General features: G+C 40.1%; 1 protein-coding gene across 3 annotated transcripts in view; it reads right to left on the bottom strand.

The window, feature by feature from the left end:
• MED13 (mediator complex subunit 13) overlaps positions 1-23,480 on the bottom strand; it is a 75,356-nt gene that overhangs the window by 4,093 nt on the left and 47,783 nt on the right. For 2 of the 3 annotated variants that reach the window (XM_090025033.1, XM_090025032.1), the window contains exons 10-29: positions 18,694-18,910; positions 18,187-18,271; positions 17,711-17,829; positions 15,943-16,033; positions 15,602-15,816; positions 14,924-15,120; positions 12,766-13,682; positions 10,639-10,806; positions 9,298-9,521; positions 8,321-8,510; positions 7,350-7,809; positions 6,370-6,589; positions 5,558-5,749; positions 5,146-5,369; positions 4,388-4,530; positions 3,948-4,106; positions 3,644-3,829; positions 3,301-3,449; positions 2,918-3,091; positions 739-839 (exon numbers count right to left, since the gene is read on the bottom strand). In XM_090025033.1, coding sequence (XP_089881159.1) covers positions 739-839; positions 2,918-3,091; positions 3,301-3,449; positions 3,644-3,829; positions 3,948-4,106; positions 4,388-4,530; positions 5,146-5,369; positions 5,558-5,749; positions 6,370-6,589; positions 7,350-7,809; positions 8,321-8,510; positions 9,298-9,521; positions 10,639-10,806; positions 12,766-13,682; positions 14,924-15,120; positions 15,602-15,816; positions 15,943-16,033; positions 17,711-17,829; positions 18,187-18,271; positions 18,694-18,910 — 4,431 coding nt within the window. The remainder of the gene's footprint in view (positions 1-738; positions 840-2,917; positions 3,092-3,300; positions 3,450-3,643; positions 3,830-3,947; positions 4,107-4,387; positions 4,531-5,145; positions 5,370-5,557; positions 5,750-6,369; positions 6,590-7,349; positions 7,810-8,320; positions 8,511-9,297; positions 9,522-10,638; positions 10,807-12,765; positions 13,683-14,923; positions 15,121-15,601; positions 15,817-15,942; positions 16,034-17,710; positions 17,830-18,186; positions 18,272-18,693; positions 18,911-23,480) is intronic. The other variant, XM_090025034.1, reaches the window with a different exon arrangement.

The raw sequence follows: 23,480 nt of genomic DNA on the forward strand, positions 1-23,480 counted from the left end.
GCTCTTTCCACCATCACTGTCAGAAAAAAGTGTTTTACACACAAAAATGGCACATCTCATGACACTGCAGGTTTGCCGTAAGCTAAACACTTAAACAAAAACCCCAAACCACATGCACGCACAGAAGTTAGGCTAGTCAGCTCATAAACAGCTAGCCTCCGCGTCACTGTTCTCCGAAGCAGGTCGTCAAAACCAATACCACCTGCTTTCTGTTTAAGTGGCACACACGTGTGCTACCAGATAGTCATCACGTTCCGTTAATAACAAAAGACATTTCAACAAAATCCGTTTAACATTTTCTTGTCGGCGAATGCCCCATGTTTAGTTTACACAATTCAGTGCCTGCTCCAGTCTCTGCTGACTTCCACGCCACATCCAAACCTCCCGCTTGTAACTGCTTCCTTTGTATCGTCCTCCAGTGACCCTTATGCCCGGATCTCTCTCTCCCTTCTCTAGCAGACATTCCTCCTCTTCCTGTTCCCACGTCACTACTTGAACTCAGCCTACCAACTTAAATAGGCCAAAATAAGTAGCAAGTTTTTTAGAGCCATCACATGCTAAAGCCACATTTTAAGCATCCTGTGATCTGTATTATCCTTTACAGAGCACACAGTCCATCATTATTATGCTGTCAAACCTTGCAGCAAGAGAACGAAATTATACACTGTAATGAAGTCAGGCAATTATAACTTACACAAATATCCCATACTTCATGCTTAATTAATAAAGCACCAATACCTGAGGACATCAGAAGTTTGATTAGAATCAAGCGGGTGGGAGTGTTTACTGTGGAGTAGCTCGTCAGATTGCACTGAAGGCACATGGAGGTGCAGAGAGGCCTAGGAAGGAAAGAGACACATTATCACTGAGCACTTGCAATATTTACAACAGATTTCCCTCTTTTGTTTTTACCTGATACTCTCTACCTTTTAGTTGATTCCTAGAGCGAAGGGAAGCTAAGTTTTACATTTTGCACAATCAATAAATACAGGAATACTACAGCTACAGGTCAGATGACTGCTGCCTTTTCTTAATGTATTATGCTGAAAACATGGGGAGAATCTCTTAAAAAAAAACAAACAACTAATAACAGCCAAGATAATCATTTAGCCCAGGGGATAGCAACATTTTCCAGCAGGGGGGCTGGAGTCATCCAGCACAGGTCAGAGGTGAGTTGACATTAGGACCCAGCCACTGCCTCTCCCCATCACTCAGCTGTATCAAGGCCCAGCTGAAGCCCCCCTTCACTGGGGTCCATGCTGCCTGCCCTGGGTGTGGCATGAGGAAAGCTCCTCCTCTGCCAGAGTCCCAGGCAGCTAACTTGTGTAGAGCAAGTCACTGAATGCCATGGCTCCACAGGCTGGATCCAAAGGCTCCATGGGTAGGGTCTGGCCCTTGCGGGCCATCAGTTCCTAAACCTTGATTTCAACAGAAGAAGTAAATTGAGAACAACTCTCCTAAATTCATCCACTTATGCCACGTATATATTTCTGACATTGTACCACACTGGCAGCATGTAGGGGCTACATACAGGTGCATGTGCACCCCCTGAGATCAGCCGTGCACCCCCGGGAAGCAGTAGGTGTGAAACCGCAAGTGCTGGTGGAAGTGCACTTCCGACTGGCCTAGCGATCGGCTGTAGGGGGACCCCCCCTATCAGCAATCTGGTGCCCCCCAGACTCAGGAGGCACCAGTTGCCCATGCCGTACCAAGCCTTTGCAGTACAGTTGCTGCCTATAAGCACTTATGTCTTTTATTACAGGAAACTGTATTAAGTGGTGCAATCTGCAACACATTAGAACTCGGTAAGTGGTGGAATAAAGAAAAGCTACAAAATATTGTAATCTTTGTAGTCTGTGTTTTGGTATAAAGAAGGCTTGGACAGATTAATTTAGAAAGACTAAGTGCTCATAATCCACTTGTTTCCATTTTATTTAACTATATTAAATAAATAAAATACAAAAAATTGGATTATGAGCACTTAGTCTAAATTAATCTGTCCAAGCCTTCTTTATACCAAAACACAACCTATAAAGAGAGAAATTACATATACCGCCGCCCACAATAAAAGCATGAGGAAGAAAAACTCCCCATCATCAGAACACATTACAGATGTGGTTCTTAATGCATGACACACGTGAAGGCTGTTTAATTCCTCTTTGTTTTCTGTTGGACAGATGCATTTCCTTTGTCTGATACTGTTACGTGTTATCTTAGACTCGGGCAAGTCAAAATGCAAAGGTACAACAAAACCAAGAAAAACAACATCACCAACCATCTAGGAATTATTCCCCTCTCACATGCTTTCCTAAACAATACCAAGATGGAATCCAGCTCCTGTGGTTTGCATAATAAGGAAACAGAGTACTTTTACCAAATTTAAATAGACAGTTATGCTAAAGCGCTCCTCTTATTTGGAAACAACGCAAAAAGTGGGAAAAGTAAATTCAAGCCAAAGATCTGGAGAGGTCTAGCCAAACACTTAGTATAATGCACCTCTTTGCAAGATACTGCAGTACACAGCTATTAAGAGAAAGTAAACAAAGCTGCAGTTGTAAGAGGGCAGGGGAGGGGGGACGACACATCATTCTTGTTGAACAAGTACGAGAAGAGATGGCTCAGAAGAGAACAGAACCCTTCAGAACGTTTGCTGCTCCCGTTAACAAGGTCTTTCATTTTTTGTCGAAAGTGAACAAAAGATCTTTGGCTCAAATCTGCATAAAACCCGACTGCTCTTTAACAAAAGAAAACAAAAAGATTGTGCGCGTCTCCAGGAAGAGCAAAGCGCGCAGTATTCTCATGTACTGTATTTTAAATCTCTTGGGGCTGAAGGCATCTCTCCTGTCTGGTGCACACTTAGCTAGAACACTAGACTGCACGCTCACAAAGAGAACTACAGTTTTCTGATGTACGGTACCTTAAGAAACAAGGGACACTGATTTTGTGCTTGAGGACATGCTGACCAAAACCAGTCAGGCAATGGACCTGCTTTGGCAGTTGACACAAAGTAACCAAGGGCCAATGGTTGTTGTAGAATATTTGTTACTTCGTCGTGAGATTCCGTGGAAAGCAATCGATCCGTACTTTGACCCTGTAAACAGCAGGTTGAAAAAAAAAGAAAAAAGATAAATATTAGGAAGTAGCACATCGACAGCTTGCAAATAGCTTTGGTTTGACAGTGATGCAAGGCATTATTTCGTAAGGACTTGTTTCATAAAACAATTGCACAAGTCAAATTAGCATAAAATTGGAGGAACCGACATGGAAAAAAGCTTTGGTATTTACTCCTTTAATAGTTACCTTGCCCATATCACCTCCATGAGGGTAATGGGATCCTGGTGAATGTACAGGGGACCCAGTGGGGGATGCAGGAAGGATATTAATAATATCAGGATCAAGTTCATCTGCAGTGTCTAACAAATCAAAGATACCCATTCCATCTGCTCCATCTGGGGGGGGGAGAAGAAAGAAACAAACATAAGGTTTTCTATTTCTATAAGCACAAAGTAGAGAGAAGTTTTGTTCTGAGATCAAGGAGTCGGCAGATTTGTACTACGTCATGGGAATGGCAATTTTATTCCAATGCACAAGAAGGTTTATGGGGGTTATTCTGCCATGACAAATTGCATGCACGCTGACTAACCATTGTTTGTATTGAAGGCCAGATCCAAATTTTCAGTGGTATAGGTCGACGATGCTACTTGCACAGAAGCGGATGTAGGAAACACCAGTATGTGAGTGCATGACGTGTCCTGTGGGGTATTCAGCTGAGATGTCTGCATATTTAGAGTGGTGCTGCGCCCAAACACAGACCCTGTTGATACGGAATCTTTAAAAAGAAGCACACAAGAATTTTTACTTTAACATGACTGTGTATTATTATGAGAGGAAAAAAAAAGGGTCTCCAGATACAAAAAAAAGAACAAGAGAGAGAGTTTTGTGAATACCTGGCATAATAATAAAAGACCCCTGTGGTTCCATTGCAACCAAGCAAGCACTGAGAAAGCTGGGAGAATCTGCAGCAGATATCCCACACATCCTACACATGTCTTTTAGTCTCTTGCTGAGGGACTGCAGGTTTCGGCGACTCAGCAAACAGCTCCAATCTGTAGATTAAAAATCATTCATTAACGTATCCGCCTAGAAAACAGTGCGTTTGGAAGTTTATATTACTTACAGTAGGAAAATTATGAAGTGAACCACACAGATTCCTTAATGACTTCCCACTTACACAAAGGCTTCATCAGGCAGCACATATATGAAGGCATGACAGAGGGATTTAGGTTCATCTCCATGGGTAAAAAGCCAAATCATAAGGCTACTTTGTTTTACAGTATGAATTAAAGGAAGTGAATGCTTCAACAAACATCTAGAACTCTAGTATTACCTTTTAGCTCTCCATGACCGATCCTTCCCAGACGACCTATCACAACCCTCCAGGGCAAAGAGCTCATTTGTACAAGTCCCAAGCACCAGTCCCAGAGCTTCTGGAGACCAAGTCGGCGGGCAGAGCCTTTTTTCCTGCGCGCTCTAGGGTTATGCATGAGAAGATTTTGGGGGGAGGGGGGGAAGAGAAAATGAAGAATTTCTACTGTCACATCTGGTATTTTATATTCTACACAGGTTTTTCCAATGAATGTTAAGCAAAAAATTGTCAGCAGACATAGGAGCAGTAATGTTCAACCACAAGTTGGATCTTATAGTATCTTGCAACATAAGGTTAAGTGCAATTATGCAATGATGTGAATATTAAACACCAGTAAAGTATGTCATTTCTTGCTCTAAATGCATCCGGTTCTATAAAACCAAAGTCGAAGGGCAAGAAAGATCACTCTTGCTTTCCTGTTTGCTCAGCTTTTATTTGCATGCCGAGGAGAATCCAAGAAACCAGTTAAAATGTTTTTCAGAAATGTAACTCAAAGCCCGTGTAAATATTGCTTATTTATGGCTGCTTTAACTGGCTCCACTTAAATTATGGGTTAAAAAAAAAAAAAAACAACCCAAAAAAGAGCACTCTCTATACAGGAGGCAAAAGCAGAACAAAGTTGATCCACAAAGCAGGTTGAGGAAGACAAAGGGAGACCAGGTTCTTAATATATTCAAAGCATTAGAGCTAAAAGTGAGTTTACAAGCTTTGCTTCTTACCTGTTTGGTACATCAATATTAATTATGCAAGTTTCTAACAGTTCTCCATAGAGATCTGTACATGATGCAAGAAGCCATCTTTGATCGTGAGATAAACAGTAGCCCACAAAAAGTACATTATACTTCTGCCCAGCCTCTCCAAAAGTTTCTCCAAGCTCTGTTTGCTTGTCCTTTACAGGGGCCAGTATAAAAGGAGGAGTATAGAGTCGAATGCACTCTGGCCTCTGTAAAAAAAATGTAACAATGTTAAAAGAACAGTTATCCAGAACTATAATTAGTTAACACTGAAAACTCTTTCAAGTTTTAACAAAAAATACATACAAACAGAACACGGAAATGAACACGTGCTGTTAAAATCTAATAATTTACAGGAGTCAAGTTAGTTAGCACAGCTTGTAATTGAAATACTCACATCCGGGCTCTTAAGAGCCGTTTCCATTGCTAACCCTGGGCCAAAACCGGTCAAAGTTTTCACATTGGTTGAAGTGGGAAGAGGCCTCCGGCACTGGGTAAATGCCGAAAATGCCAGGGATTTTAAATGCTGGGTGTAGATTTGCCTATCTTCATGCTTCACAGGTTGTAACAGGTACTGACATGGGACAATCTAGAAAAGCCACACGAAGTAAATGTTACCACTAGGGGGCAGTTTACATAGGAAAAAAAACCAAACCAAAACAAAAAAAACAACTGTTAAGTCTCAGCTGTCATTCTTTAAGAAGGCATCTGGCTAGGTTTTCCTATGATTCTTCTCTATGATCAGGTCTCTCCAATGCAATACAACCTGCTTGCTTCAGCCCTTCCCCTATTGTTCTGTAGGCTCCCTTCAAGCAGCCATCCCACTGGCACCTCAGCTGCTATTACCACAGCTTCCCCTAGCTGCCAACTTCCACTTTCCCAGCCTCACAGGCCAGATAAAACGTCTTTGTAGGCTGGATCTGTGCCTTGCAGAAGGGGGCACAACTTACAGTTTTAGGAACACAGCTCTACAACCAAAGTCAGTCACTTCACTCACACTTTCAATAATCCCCTCTGGAAGCCACTGGGCTAGTTTTGAAATATTTCATTGAAAAAAATATATATTCTCATGAAAAAATATCCCACCATTGAGCAAATGCCAAAATCAAAGTACGTACAACTTACTTTGATAGTGACGACACTACCTTCTCCATACCCAACTGTAACGAAAGGTGAAGTTTTAAAATCCTCCAGTCAGTGTTATCTCACCTGCACAGAAACTATATTCCTGATGCTGGAAGGAAGAATCTGAACCATCTCCATAAAGCAACGAAGCAGCCCAAGGGTCCACACACTGGATGAGCTACTGCTCTCATCTTTCCTCTCATACGTAAAAGGATCAATTATATAAATTACTATTGCAGGTGGGTACGTGATAGCATGAGAATCTCCATCTGTTGGGACTCCAACTTTATCACGATCCATAGTGCTGAAAGTTAATTGGAAACCAGTTATTATACACACAGCCTTTGTTTTATTAGGTACCTGGTTACACAGTATATTACAATAACATGGAAGCTGATTAAATCACTGGCGTCCTCTAGCCCCACGTGGAAAGAACTTTTTCCTCATTGACTTCAATGCAAGTAAATTTTACACAGTCATTACCCATTTCAGTTCAGCACGCAGTCTCAGCAGCAATTCAGTACCGGTATCTTTTAACTTATTATTTAGCTCACCGTCCCCCTTCATTACCTGAGCTCATCAGCAATCTGCCCTATTGCTTCAGCTGGTGGAAGCAGCAAGATACCAACAAAGAAAGGTTCCCAATAATGGTAATCTTATCAGTGGCTACGATGTCTATGAAACCGTAACGCGGAATTATTCAATGCAAGTGTTCTTGTTGCCTTCTTTCTGGAATGTGTGAGAATGGCTCATTTCCTTCAAAGGAAAATAGTAAATCCTGTTGTGAAATGAGGGAGATGAAGGATGAGCAGAACTTATTTTTGCACTTCAGCACCTACTCACATAGTTTCCAGAAGTTATAACTACAGTTAAGACGCAAGCTGAAAAACTAGGTTTCAAATCCCAGGAGTAGGACCAACCTCTGTGTGATAACTGGACATATGAAAACACACACAGAGATTTGTGTTAACACTATCCCTCTTAACTGTCTGAAGTGGAGATGTGTTTTAAAGGTTAAAACTGCTTTTGTCTGGAGCATTATAAAAAAAACCCTAACATACTACCTTTCTGAGACTTCAGGGTGCGGCGCTGCAGGGGTAGAGGAAGCTTCCCCAGATATCCCAGCAGCTTGAAGAGTTGCCTGTTGCTGTTGTCCCCCTGGCTGCCCATTCTGGACTGATGTCGCTTGTGTTGGCAGGGAGGCAGAAGCAGTACTGTTCATGCTGCTAAAAGGTGGAAACGAGGAAGGTTTGTTTGCTGATAGCCCACTGCCTATGTTGGTGGAAGAGGATGAAGCAGCAGTAGTGGTCAGAGTTGAATTAGTTGTAGTAGCTGCAGAAGACATGGCACTGTTTGAAGTCATGGTACTACTGGTAGCAGCTACAGGGGTGGATGAAGGAGTGTTGGAGTTTCCAGTGTTACCTGCCGCTTGAGGCTGTATGGATACAGATTGGCTTGTTGGGGGAACTAGATTTATCTGAGAAAGCAAAGAACTGTCTAGTGGCTGAGAGGCAAGGTAAGGACCTAAAACAAAACAGTAAACATTAATTAGAAAATTGACGTTTAATTTTTTTTTTTTTTAATAAAGCAATCCACCTTTTTTTTTTTAACCAAAACCTCAGTCAATTTGTCTTTGTGCACCTCCCAAAATTAGAATGCCAATACATCATTTTTATTTTAAAATTCCAAAACAGTTTTGCTTTATGCCCCTTTATAGCAATAATTCACCAGGAAGAGGGGCAGGGGAGGGCCAAGACAAAACTCCAGTTTCAGCCACATTGGGTTTGAGCTGGCCGTTGGAGTGGGCAGTCTAACCAAGTTAGCACCACTGGTTGGCAGAAGTATGACAGACTTGCCCTGAGGACACTGCCAACAGCTAAAGTAGTCATTTTCGTGAATGTGTATTCATATGGATCTTTGTCTATACATGTTTACAGACAAAATTAAAAAAAAAAAACAGAAACAATTACACCTCCATAATACCCATGAGTGAGGGATATGAACTAAAATGAAAAGCTTAAAAAACACACAGTACCCAGCTCGTATCTGCAAACTTGCGCATACAGCTTGAGTTTGGAAAATGCTTCATTGTTGGCATTGGCTGCCTGAGAGAACCATTCTGCAACCAACTTCTCAGAAAGTTTCTTTGAAGCAGTGGATCCTACTCTCATGATCCCGTCAGGCAGCAGTTTACAGATAGGTCTATGCTGGCCAAGTCTACAGGACTGCAAAAAAGTTTAAAAAAAAAAAAAAAAAAAGGGAGACATCAATGAGTTCACAAGCTTCCCAAGTTATAAGGAATGAGACATGGAATTCACTACAGTAATTCTTTAAGATAGAAAGTCCTAGATTTCAAATCATGTGATGAGAAAGCAAATGTTTTATAATCCCAGTAATACTGAACAGTTCTGTAATGCGTATAGCCTGTTTGTTGCTTTAAGGTTACCTTCAGGTTTCTGAAACCATAGGAAAAAACCAAGGTATAACCATCCAGAGTAATCTTCTCAGTGGAATGTAAGTGTTTAAATGTGCTGGATTAGTATTTTGTAGTTTATTTGTTATGTCGTAGTTGCAACGGTCCAGGAATTGTGCGAGGAGCAAGGCTTTTTTGAGGCGATTTTCTTTTTTTAATTGAACCAAAGGTATTAGTTGGGAGAAAAGTTAGAAAAGCTGTCAAATGCAAAGCATTCTTTGTTTAACTTTACCCCAACCAATAAAAGATATCACCCCAAAAAAATCCTTGCTTCTCGCCTAACTTGAAAAATGGTAGTAACGCAGTTTTACCACTGGATGGCACATATCAGGTAAGAGGAAAAAGCCAGCTCAGACGAAAGCTATTGCCAAAGACATTAGCAAGCAGTACCTTATCTTACAAATGTTTATTCCTAATGTCCTTTTTACAGGCCCCATGAAGAGTTTTACATAAATTTAGGAGGCAAGTTCAAAAAATACTTTGACTAGGCACAGCCTCCGAATTATCTACTGCGCTGCATTTTCCTCCAGCTAACATACCTCATAAATTGCAGTCAGATCCCTAAAGAAGCTTTTTGCTCCGTTCAGCAGGGCTTCATTTTCAGGGCACACCACAACATACGCAACATCTCTTTGAGATCCATAGGGTTCCAACATCAGCCTCTCCCAGTATGGCAAGGCAAACGGAGACAGCACCAGAAAGTCATAATCGTATCCCAGCAAAAAGGTTGGAATTGGCAGTGGTTCTGGGGACTCGTCAGTTCCTAAAGAAGAGAGATGCATTTCCCTTATTTAAAGTAAAACAGGAAAGTAGCAGAATCAATACCCTGCTTCTGGCAAACGTGAACAGAAATACTAGTGTTCGGGCATACCAAGGACAAAAGCCAATGTCGATTAAAATTTGTTCATTAAGGCACAGTGTGACTGGGCAAGCATGATCTGGCCCAACATGGAAGACAAGTACTTCTACTTGTTACCTCCCAGGTCAATGAGAAGAGCTTTCATATTATTCTTCCACAGTTGTGTTACTGCACTAACCATATAGCCTATTCAGGAACAGACCTCCATTCTGCCAGGAAGCTTATAAGTGGTTAAGAACAGTCCCCATGTCAAACAGATTATCCTCAAAGACAATGTAAAAAGGTGGGGGTGGAGTAAGGAAAAGGGAAGCAAAGCTATGAGGAAAGCACGTCAGATATACGCACAGCTCGATGGGCTTTGAGTCATTTGTTTGTTATAAATTATACGATAACTATCATAAGTCTGCTGATAAAAAGGTCATCCTCCTTCACGTTAGTGAATCCAACACTGGATGATGCATTGTGGTAATGTGTTACTATCTGATGGGTATTAACGAAGGGAGCAGAATTTTTATGGTGGTTTAAATTTGCAATATTTATTTTCCATCTCTATGAATCAGATTTCAGACTCTGGCTGGTCTTTTTCTTTTTTTATATAAGAGAGACAAACTGGTCTACGTCACCTCAAAGACTATCATGGGTAAGAACCAACTGGTGTTCTTGAATGATGTTTGAACGCTTAGAGAAATACCTGCTAGTAATTTTATTTCTTTTGCTTTAATCCTATCGCCACTTTAATCAATAATATTAGAGAACCCTTCCCTTCCAAACACTGCAGTTAAGGCAATTAGGCAATTCCAAATATATCACCATCTTAAAAAAAAATCACTCACTGTATTCAGGAAACTATTTTCTATTTTGAAAGGGAAAGCATACCCCCTGACCAGTGCTTCTGGCAATGGTAAAGAAAGATAAAAATGTGACTTAAGATTCCAGTTGGTTGAATCACACCTAACCATTCAGGTTTGGTGGCCTACTCCAAGGACAAATTAACAAAGGGGAGTTTACACAGGTCGCTTACCATAGGAGCCTCTACCAGCCATTTTGTGAAACTGCTGCCAGGTGAGAGGGCCTTGCACACCCCAAGATCGGACTGTTCGCTTTTTCTGAATAGCGTCCTGGAGAACTGGCTGTAGTGAGAGGAGCATGCGAAGGATGTCCTGTGAACACTGCATGCTCACATCCACCACTGGAAGAAGAGAAAACACTGTCATAACTTAAGACAAAATTACACCTGTTGCGTTCAGGCATACAGAGCCTTTTTAAGTTGAATTTCTGGGGTTTAAGCAAGAAGTTATTTCTTCTAAAAATCTACATATTCTATCTGTTCAGACCACACGTGTCTACTGAAGCCTGGGGGGCAGTAGCAAAGTAATAGCAAATTAAAAATTAGAGATTCCCCCCAGACCAGTGTCATGGCCTCCACGTCTTCATTTGATAACCCATCCTTGAACACTTTTTCATCCACCCATGTTTTAAATCTGAGCTGTGAAACTAGAATTCAAAATCAACCGTTAAAGTTTTCAGAATTTCAGTATTTCATTCCTTGCATAGATACGTGTATATAGAGACTGGCCCCTATCACGCCAGTCATTATGTTATAGGGGAAATCCCAGAAACAACGTTCACTGAACTACATCTGTCAACTTCTCACACCCCTGACGCTCATAAAACGTGCAGGTGAGTGAAGTAGCCATCTTTTTAATGGTTGTCATCCTGATGATAATAGTACTTGGGACTTACTTGTGCCTCAAAATACTGAGATTTACTACATCAGGGCTTCCCAAACTTGACCTGCCAGAGAACACTTATTGATGGCATGCAGAAAGCTGGCTGTCCTACAGTCCTGGCACAATTCCTTCTTGCAAGCTATTAAGCTGCAAATGAACGCTGCCAGAGCTTAGCTCTCTGTTAACCAGTGCTAGAGTTGCAACGGGGACCTTACTAGACCATTAAAGTGAAGGAAGGTAGATCTACAATTATGCACATGAAGAGGTCAATGCTGGCCCAAAAAGTTTAAGGATCCCTTTACTGCAACATGCAGAAGCCACTTTCCAATTTAAGAAAATGTGTTGTTTCACACTACAGAGATGAATAAAGCTGATTACCAAATATTCAACGTTACAAACATTAAGCGTGTACGACAGAAGAAAGAAGGAAGCCGAAATAAAAACAGCATCACACATCATAATTCTGCCATTATAACTGATGACAGCACAGAGATTAGGATATCTGAGTGGGTTGAAGCAAAACAGATCTTGCCTGAAAATTTGCTCTTAATGAACAGATCAAGGGTAGCATGAAATTCATCCGATCCCTGGCGTGAAAGACGTATTTAAAAATTCAGTTACACAGGAAGTGATCAAAAAGTGACCATGCAACAGGAAAAGAAACAGTACAAAACTAAAGCAAAGATGGCCAGACATGGTGCAAGCATAAGCCAACTATGAAATTATGATTAGTCACCATGCTGCTATCGCTGAATGAAAAAAAATTAAAAATTATCATTGCAGACAAGGGTGACTAGTTTCAGAGGACAATTCCTCTGTTTCTTTAAATTCTCGCTATACGGATGACATTTAACTCTTGCAAATGTCAGGGTAGCTAAAACTGCAAAACATCAACTGCAACTTCTCTTCAAACGTGCGACCGAGATAATGCGTTCCAAGATATTAAATACAATACGTGACATAATTAAGCATCAGTCATGTGAATCCTATCAGCACTTAAAAAAATTTTCAGTCCAATGAACCACACATGCTGCGATGAGTGTTCAGTGCCACCCAGGCTTTGTGAGCTTGCTTTCAGTACTTCACAGTTAGGCTAGAATACCAAATGAAGGAACAAACCTGATAAAATGCTGTGAACAAAAAGACTTAGGGCTTGCACAGCATTTCTTATCTGTACTGCAGTCCTACAGGTTTTTAGAGCCGATTCTAGGCAAAGGTAACTTAGCTAAGGCACCAATTTAAGACCTAAAAAGGACAGAGATTAGCAATAAGGCAGCAACAGAAGCTTATTCAAGCATGCATATGGAAGTAATAGGTCAAGTATCAATTTTAATCCCCTAATTCGCATTTTAAAGTTGCTTGGAAGTGACAAGAAACAGGTCTTCAGAGAAGAAAAACAACCTCTTTTCAATATTTACCATTTCTTTTTGACCAGTGATGCAAGCAAGTACTTTTCACAAGTGCTTCATCAACTTTTCCTCCTGACATGTTGTCCATGAACTGGCGTCCATGCTCCAATGCTAGGTAGCAGTCATTGCAACAATCCCTTTCTTCTACACGTACTAGGTTGCTAACTGGACCAACTTTGGGTACGGGATCTTGATCTGCTGCTCCAAACGGTGAAAACAAATTGGTGCACTGATCTTGCAGCAACAGTATTAACTCATCAGGCAATTTCTCAGGTTCTTTCAATCCACCACCACCATGCTCAACCGAAGTAGCTCGGAGGGCTTCGAAACGTTTTTCTGCTTCTTTGCCGCCTTCTGTATTACGCCCTAGAATATCCAATTCATCTTCAAGGAACAGCCCAGAGTTGTTGCCAAACTTTCTATTCATGACAGCACTGAAGCCACAGGTACACCTATACTGAATCTCTTGCGTTGGATCTGGAATGTATACTCCAACATCAGCACCTTTGATGTTCATGTTGCAGACACAGATGCAGCAACTGTCAAAGTTACAGTCTTTGAAGAGATTCATTACCGACTCTGAGAGGATGAGATTCACATAAAGACTGTGAGCCTCAGGGATGGAAGGTACAGTTGCAGGTTCCACAGAATTAAGGGGCCGACACGTTGATGGTGTGGAAGCTGGTGAATACAAGTCTGAATTCTCATATTTGACTGAACCTTGAGCACTGGCAGGTCCACCACCTCCACGAGGGGTGCGAGGTGTCCTTGGTGTTCTAGGAGTTGGGAACCGAGGGGTGGATGGGGAAGGGAGAATTCCTGCTCCGCTGTTGCTGGGCGGGGCACTGCTTGGCGGCATCCCAAACGGAGTATGAGTCTGTGGGGTGTAGGCAGGACCATACTCTTGATCCATAGTGCTTCCATCACTGAGAACAGCCATAAGAAGGGGGAGGAAACAGTTGTAAAGTGAAATTGTTAGTCTTGAACTACAAGTATCGAGTTTTAAACAAAACTCCCAGATTAACTTTTAAGAAAACAGTACTAAAGATCACAGCAACAAATGATATATAGCTATATAACATAAGATTTTCCTGGTCAAGGGAGGCCCGAGCACTTTTGTTCTACGTAAAAAACTCATGTCGACTGCAGCACTAAAATGCTCCAAAACTCCAAAAAGTGCTTCTAGAAAAATCACTCTCACATACAAAGTGAAGAGCACACTTCTCTTCTCAACTCTGTTTGTACTATATGTTCACACACATCACTAAGAAAATATACTGGATTTCTCAGCACCAGATTGCTGGTTTTGCGAGGCAGGTATCATTCAAACATTTCCACTTTTCTTCCCCTTATTAGCAGACTGATGGGGTTTAAGAAACCCAAAAACATACTGGGTCAGACAGATGCGGAAGCGAACAGAAGTAGCCTATTTTATTTAAATGGTGGCTTAACTTACAGAAGATGTTTCATTAGATTCCAAACTATAAATATGTTATCCCCTAATCAAACTACAAAAGCTGTTTGCACAGAGGAGCAGGAAAAAAGAATATTCCTCAAAGAGAGGAATGAAAACATAATTTTCAGAACTACCAGACCAAAAGCAATTTACAGGAAACCTCACTGTAATGCTATATCACCACCATCAGTGCATGTCACATTAAGAGCAGGTTTCCAGTTGCAGGGAACAACTTCCCCTTCAACTTCAATATTAATAAACCACTACTAACGAAAGAGAACTCTATGAAACAAAAACCACCTGCTAAGTCCTTGTGGTATCCATGATGCTACTGTAAGAGCATAGAGTCCCGGACTTGTATTTAACTCAAGTGTTATAATCTTCATTACTTATTTAAATTGGATTTATACCATTCCCCAAGCTGCCACTAAATGAGATAATGAATAAGATGTATACGGAGTCATGTTTTAGAAAAGAAATCATCTTTAAATAGTTTTTAAATCCCAAATTTAGTCAGTTGATTAAGTTTTGTATCAGTTAAAGCCTCTTCAAAGTGTTTTTCACTACAGGTTATAAATAAAAGCCATCCATTTTCATTAAAAGAGATGTTTTGTACAATGTGGGTATTACTTATAACATTATAAAAGTTAAAAAGGAAAAAAAAAAATGAATGCCATGAAAATCTGTGTCGCTGGCTAGCACAGAGCATACCCCTCTTTGATAAATGGCATGGCAGGTCCTGGAGGAAGCAGCTCCAGCTTTCCAACAGCCCAGCTTTGACGGTAAATGCACTCTTCTGGCAGTTTGATAGGAGGGAGACACTGGCTAGGGAGAGTCTTCAGCGGTGCAAACATGGAACATCCTACCAAAACCTGACAATTTTCAGGCTTGTAAACATAAGAATAATCCTAGAAATTAAGCAGTGAAACCATTAACTGGTAAACAGAGTGGATTATACAGTCAGCAACAAAAGAAGCTACTACAAGTGATTAAAGTAACCAATTAAAAAGTGTCATTCTTTTACTATTATTTAACATTTAATTCCTATAATTTTAGGAATTGTGACAAGTTGAAGTGTGGTTATCTTTCTTATCCTTGTAAGTCACTCTGGTTCTGGTAGTACAATTTATTACATGCCAACATGCAATCTAAAATTATAGATAATGACCTAAAACTTTCTTTTTTTTTTCAGTTTACTCATGACTCAAGCCAGAGAGCTATTCTTCTGTTACGTTTCAGAGACAAATAATTAGTGCTTTCTTAACTTGAGACATTGCGCTTCATCTACCTCTACACCATGTAACACAGGGACAGAGATTACCATAGTTTTTCTAATAATTAACAGAGTATTTAGAAAATGACACTTATCAGTTACTCAACATTACTTACCTTGATTTCAGAAGGTTTTGGACTGCAGAATCCCTCATCTACTTCAATTCTGAACTGAGCTCCTATGCTTGAGCTATTCCCTTCAAGTACAGTTCCTCCAAGTGTAGTGTCCATGCTGCCATATTCCTTATTATTCATATTCATTGGGGAAAAACCCATAATATGCTGTTCCAAAGATGGCGGTGTTGGATACATCTTATGAAGATCTGCAGTACCTGTTTGAAACATTCCATGAGCACCCATTTCCTTCATTTTCACGTCTTGCAGATTTCAAAACCAAGCAAGATTTCGAAACCTTATTTACAATTAGTACCATAACTAAAAAGGTGGGGGAAGCTTACTTATGCATGACAGGGGGTCCAGATTTCCTGTTTTTGACTCTTTGCAGTTGGGTTTGTCATCTGAGCCATTCACAGTTCTTTTAGATCCAGGCTATAAAAGGAAGAAGAGTTAAAATGGTGTGAGCAGAAGTTTCCAGGTAGGAATCCCTCTATAATCAAATTAAATGGCAACAGCACAACCAAACATCTCAATCTGAAAATCAAATTTATAAACAAAAGCTCCCCACGAGATGAATGCCTACCACCTGAATTTAAGTTAAACTTTCAGGATTTCATTTTTTACACGAACAGCACTGACCTAACAGTAAAAAGAAAACTGCTAAAAAAAATAAATTTCTTTTCCACTAGAGATGCCAAAAATGGAAAGTGCCAATGAATGTAAAGTGCACGTTAAAGTTTTCCTATGTGCATGACTTAAGCACGCAAATAACGGGACCATGCTTTAGAACTTGTTCAAGAAGTGCCACGTTTTACCAGGTGCCAACACTGCAGAAGAGCCAACTGCTTTTTCCATGATGAACCTTTATTTTCAAAAATCTCTCTCTCAAACTTACCCATGTCTCCAGGCAATCAACATTTTTGTACTTGTAAAAATGTCAAAAACCATACAATCCAAGTAAGATGAATTCTGCACTTCATTCAGATGCTTTTTACAGATAATTTTGTTTTATTCTAGTCTGGTTTATTCTCTCCACACGGGACTAAAATTATACCAGTAAGGTACTTTGATACCGACACAACTCCATCCACAGCAGGGGGACTATAATACTTCAACTTCAATGCTACAGTGAGAGAGGTACTACTGATACAGTTATACAAGGACTCAAGTTCAATCTTAGAAGGCTTCTCTGTGCAGCATAAACCACTCAGGCCAAGAAGAGTTGCGTGCACTTGAACAACTTGACTGTATCCTTTGTAAAGTTAGAAAGGGTCACACAAGTGACTACGGCTATGTTATCCCCTTTTAACTGTTATTTGATGGGAAACCATTCTCTGGATAACCAATATCAAAACACAAGGCCAGTTACCAAAAGCCAATCCTCCACTTCTCTCCCACTAAGATAAAGCGTTTGCAGAATCATTAAAAAGGCACAAAAAAAAATAGCGTTTAATCTACTGACTATGGAAATCTCTTGGAAGGAGTGAGGAGTGTGGAAATGGAAACCAACCGGAAAGAATGGAAACATACTTGACCACGTCTAAGATGAATAAAAAGTCTACAGAAATTTCTAATCATCTTGAAGAGGTGTATTTAATTTTTTGTGATGACCTTTTTTCAAGTGCTTGCAGGATTTACTCAGATAAACTTTGCCTCTGAAAAAAGATGAAGTTTCCATCAAAGTAAGGATTATAAATTAAGCCCTTAGTTATCTAATGGCCATGGACTGATTAATTTTGGAGATTTACATCAGAAGACAGGGGAATCATGAAGTAACAACTGATTACAAAAAGGTATAACCTTCACAATCTTCAGTTTGTAAGAAATTTGGCCCAGCTAGTGCCTGCAGTAAGAAACTCTTTCAAAATGGGCACTGCAATGGGATGGCCTATCCAACAGAGCAGTCAGTCTAAGGCAAGTATGCTGTCTGCACAATAAGGGTGCAAGTTTGCAATTTTCTAACACAACTTATGGATTATTCCCAGTCAGCTCTGACTGTCATAACCACATCATTACTTTAATAGAATTTTCTTTTCTTTTCCACAAAACATTCAGATTTCAAACCACCTTTACTCTCAGCCAGAGCCATTACTCATGCAAACTACTTACTGTTAATTCATCTTCATCAGAGTTGAAGAGATTGTCAAGGTCGGTGTAAGAGACCACCAAGTCTGTTTCATGAATTAGGCTAGTTGATGCAGTACGAGCATGAGCAGCAATACGTTGTTCTATAAAGAATGCATACATTTTACTCTCACCATAACAGTATATATACATTAGTCAAAGTCAGGTATTAAAGTAGCATTTAAATACTACACCTAGAACTGGAGAAAGCAAGAAACTGAGCTAGTAGATGCGAAGTGAAAAATGGCTCTTTTATTTTCCACTAAAGATATTTTGGATTTTATATCCAACATATTTCTTTGCAAAGCCCAAGAAAGCAAACAGCCATTTCAAGTAGCTTTCTAATTCTTCAAAAAAGATAGAAAAACCATGTGTGAAGTGTTATAAAAACCACTAGGGAATCTTAACTATTTCAGAAGTTAATATACTGCATTTCGAAATGCACAAAAAAGCATCTTTACCTGGCTTGACAGAAGGACTAAAGAGTGACATAGCATCCTCTCCTTCATGGGATATAACTGTAACATTAGGTGTCCCATCTTCAGCCTGGAAAAAGTAGTATAGATTATGTACGGATGGAGTTGTGCCTTTAAAAAAATGCATCCACCTAAATAAGTATTGAAAGTATGGCAGAGTACCAATATTAGACATGATTTCTTCATAAACAAATACTAAACAGGCACAGAGTAGGTACAAATCCAGTTAAGTGGAAGCATAAAGCATGCAAATATGGAAGCAGTCCTACTAAAGCAGTCATTACTTTAAATGAAGGCTTCCAGTTCAGTTCAATTTTGTGTCCTTAGCTTTTGATCACACACATCATTCCTGCTTTCATACAAATATTTCTGATAATTAGGCATTTTGCTATGTGTTAGCTACCAGTTACATACAACATGGTTCAATAACATTTGATTAAAACAATTTGTGTTTATACAGTTACTGATTTACCTCATTACTCCTTTACTCACCTTGTGTTTTTTCCCAGTTTCCCGTTCATTGTTCTGCCTCTCTTTTTTATTATCGGGAAAAAGGAATTCCACATCACCATCAACAAATGCGTATGGATCAATTTCAGGTTCTTGGTCAGTTTCAGATGCTACTGTTGTTAGGTACTGATTTTTACTCTGATACTGCTGCACCAGTTCATCTGAAACCTTTAAAGGCTTCCTACATTGCACCATTAATCTGGACAAAAGAAAAAGTACAATTATAAAGTTGCTTCAATCCCCATCTGCCTTCGTTTAAGTATTAATTATTTTTGCTGCAAGCTTCTACACAATGTCTATGCACTATATTAGCTAAGAACAAATCTATTTTTCCAAGACTTTTTTGGGAGGATGATTAAGGGATGGTTGGTCTCTATGCACAAATCAGGTATAGCTCTGCAGCCATTTGTGGTGTTTTCCTTCAACCACCTCAATCCAGGTTAAAATCAAAAATGGCAAACATGAGCTGGGAAGAAACACTGAGCCATTCCTTGAATAAGCCCAAAATTACCAAGCTGCCTACAAGAGCAGGTGCTGGAATGCAGGCCAACACTGACCAATTTGAAATTATCAAACTAATTGCACACAGGGCCCCAAACACACACAGGAATGAGTATACCAATGGCTGCTCTTTTCCGCTAAGTACGTCCACTAGCTCCTCAGCAATTTGTTCAGTCCAGTACAAAGAAATGGCACTTCAACTTTCTCCAGTTCAGTGGTGGGTCTAACATGCAACATGGGCAATAACATGTAGAGAGTAGTCAGACTTGTTTTCACTTATTTTATGCAGACTTCAGGATATCGGCAAAACCCAAAGCAATAAGAGCTCCTGAAGAACAGATGCCACTAAGTGACTAGTATAAATCAGACTTTACAGAACATGGAGATAAATACCCAAATTAGTTACACACGGATTTGAGTAAAAACATCCAAGTGTTCACTGTTTTACTGCATTTGTTTGCAATGACGTTGGTGGCACAATATGCAAGCCAGATCCACCAACACTGACGTTCGTGAAAACAGGCTAAATAAATCTAGCTTTAGAAGTTTTTGTATGCTTAAAAGCTCTCCTATTCAAGACTGAAAATTAAAAACGTATGCAAAGTAGAAAACTATTAGAAGCTATGGTATGACAGACTATTATATAATAAGCATACAGAGATACAATATGGATTATGTAATGCCAGACACACATACACCCCATGTTCCAAAACACATGACGAACCTAATCTGGGAGCCAATTATTAAAGAGGCAAAGCAAGAAATTAGATTATCCAATAACAGTGCTACTGTAGCTGTGACATCTGCTCCAAACTTGGACTCCTTTTGTGCTTTACATTTTCAAATCCAAATCAAGATATAACAAAGCAGTGAGAAGACAAAATCTGTGTTCATCAAGAGGATTCACATAAGCCCCTACAATGTCCCAGTGCAACAAGACATCCCCTACTGCAAATTACTCAAATAGTATACAGACATTTCCAATATACAGAATTAAGAGGTTTAACACTCCCCCCACATGCCTCTCTTCTTGTCATTTTCCAGTCTATGCATTAGTTGGTCCTGCTGCGTCAGAGGCTGTGATGTTCTAAAACTACTCCTGTGTATTCAGACAGCCCAGACCAGGGATTGGCAAACTACAACCCAAAGGCAAGATCCAGCCTGTTGACCAGTTTTATTCAGGCAGTCAAGCCTGAACATCTGTGGGGATTCAGCAGTGAGCGAATTCAGCTACGTAACAGCCAGGTGGCAGGGAGAAACAGCAGCAGCAACCAGGTCAGATGTTCTGGCCCACCGTAGGCAGAACTGGGTTATTTCAGCCCACAACTCCTAAACTGCTGCCAGCCTCTGGTCTGGACTAACTAACTGGAGTATGAAGTCAGATAAGTTTGGATATAACAGAGAGACCTAAAGGGGGGGGAAAAAAAAAAAAAAAAAAAAAAATCTTCTCTCTGCCTTCCACATCCCCTCAGCACAAGAGAAGCCATAGAACAGAACCAGAGCAAAACCAAACCTTTCTGCTTCCCACTGACAGCATTTTGAAACAAAAAACTCAAAGGAAATATCCTGACCCCCAGCTCCAAGATCCTGCCAGTATTTGGAAGACTCATGGGTGGTATCCAAAAAAGTGACAACTTCAGCCTTGCCTTTCGGGTCCCAAGGATATCCTAGGTCATGTCTTTTTGGAGGCGCTTCCATAAACCACCCCAAGACAGGCAATGAACTATATCAGAGACAGCTGGCACTTGCATTTGGAGAAATCTTTGATGCAACTGGAGAACTTCTCCTTACCCAAAATCCTATATAAACTAATCCAACATCCTATATAAACTAACTTGCTGCTTTAAGTGCTTCTTTCTAACAAGAGAAACTGCAACAACAGGAACAACTTTCTTATTAAGCTTCAAGGTAAGTAGCTTAGTAGGGCGTTACGCTGAAATACCCATTTAGTGAATAGGTAAACTAAATGGGGGTATAAAAGGAAAGACGCATTTTCTTACTCTGAAAAAAAAAAAGAGCGAACCTTGAATTAGAGCATCTCTTTCCATTGTCTGGGAGGCTGGAGGACGCTGATAAATGCATACCTTCTTAATATAAAGATCTACGCCTTGAAAAAATTACCAGACACCTGTTTTGTTTCGTTTTGTTGTGGTTTTTTGTTTTATTACAGGGGTGACATGCAGAACACTCTCTCTGCAGCTAGACAGGTCTGGATTATAAACCCCCCACTAAATTAACTAAATCACAGTGGGGTTGGGGAAGGGGATGGAAACCGTCCATCATTGTAGGACTTCCTCGCATCAGAAGCTGCTTCCCATTCAGAGGAAAGTTATATTTTGAAAGTACTGTATAAAGAGTGGATGAGAACTGTCTTGTGCAGATCTCATCTGCTGAGAAGGATATACAGAAGACAAGGGGGGAAAGGGTGGTTCGTTTTTAAACCTAAAGGAGAGGTAAAACCACATATTTGCACAGCTGTGAAACAGACTCCCAAGTAACCCCTGAATCAAATAAGCTTTAAAACTAAAGACCAAGATTGTTCTTTTATTCTATTGCATTTTATTCACTCCATAACCTATCCAAGCTTTGGAGAGATCAGAAAACTGATGAGGATGGGTTTCTCTCTTCTGGTTAAAGAGGGAAGCTGCAGGGGGATGTGTGTTGTAATCTTGGGCAAAATTACAAAGTCTTATCACAGCAGAAATTCTGAACCAACTTCTATTTATACAATTAAAAAGAATTCAAACCCTCTTATCCATGTGGAACTAAATAAAAGCATTTCTATAAAAAAAACAGCCACACAGCTCTGACTTTCTTATGTTACTAAATACTACCAGGCAAAAACAGTGCAAATGATACCTCAAAGCCATTTTCAGCGTCCTAAAGATAATGCGTTGAGGGTTGGAACGCCAAGTTTTGAAAGGAACCTAGTCTGACTCTTACTTATCCCATGACACTTGTCCATCCGGAGGGACCATTATTTGGTAGTGAAGCATTTTCATGACAGTTGAGGTCTATCTAATGCACTAAAATGAGTCAACTCAATCATCAGTTTTCTGATTGGTAACCTCAAGCCCTTTAAAAATCCTTCTGCAGACACACAAATCAAGGTGAGCTAGTCATCTCTGGCTCATTTTTTTTTAATCTCTGAAAAGATGTCAAAAAACCTCTGAGGAAGCAAGTATGATTTTCAGAAGAGATCTGACCCGCGAGCTGAAAGTTAAGTTCTCCTGATGGGGGTGTAGGTTGTAGCTGTATTGATCTAAGGACATAGGCAGACAAGGCTCTTTGGGTAAATCCAATATCTTTTATTAGATCAACTCAAATAGTTGGAAACAACACAAGCAGTTGGTTTATCGGACCAACTCAAATAGTTGGAAGTTCTCCGGACAGGCACACTAATAAGGAGTTCAGTGCTGGCTTCTTGACCTTTATACCTCTCCAATTTCTAAAAGCCCATATTGTAGATAAGTTACCATTCAAGACGAACATTTTGTCCCCCAAGTCTTCTATCATGTTAGTAAAGATAAGAGCCAATTTACAGAAGCGATAAAGCAAAAGCTCCCCAGAACCCATTATACCCAAAGATTCAGCTGTCAACACAACAGAACAAGCTTAAAACTCCTCACTCAAAGACCAACAATGCAAGCAAACCTAAAAATATGACTGATGGTAAAAATCAAGCTTATACACAGATCCCCTAAGCTAGGTGTTAGCTGCCCAGCGATGCTGTCTTCTTCTTTTCCCACACTAGGTTCTTCTCAACACAAAAGATGCAGAATGGATAGAGTGGAAAGCTTTTTCTTACTAATTAGTATAACCTAAGTTACACTTGATCCAAAAGGTTTCTGCAGGTTTTGGGCATCCATGTAAAAAAACAAAAAAAAAAAAAAAACCACACACACCAAAAAACCTGCAGAACTTTGCCTATGCTCAATTGCTCCTCATTAAAACATGTTTAGCAAAGTCCTTTACCAGATATAACCTCAAGCAAGCAAGACAACTACTAGTGAAGGCAACTCACAGGCATAAAGTTTGGCATGCATTTAAGGACGCTGTGGACACACCAACCAAGAAAAATTGTTTCCGCATGGTAAAAACTTCCTCCCGAGATAATAAATGAATGCTTATCATTAAGTGATGAAAGCCAACATTATGTTTGCCACCAAATTTGCAGTATACTAAGAATCTCATGAAGGCAGGCAGGGGTTAAGATTTGTAATGGCTTTAAGCCCAAGAACATTAATGGCTTTCAAACCTCAACAAAC

This window comes from Crocodylus siamensis, chromosome 13 (genome assembly GCF_052110815.1).
Source record: "Crocodylus siamensis isolate JL-2025a chromosome 13, ASM5211081v1, whole genome shotgun sequence".
NCBI classification, from domain to species: domain Eukaryota; kingdom Metazoa; phylum Chordata; order Crocodylia; family Crocodylidae; genus Crocodylus; species Crocodylus siamensis.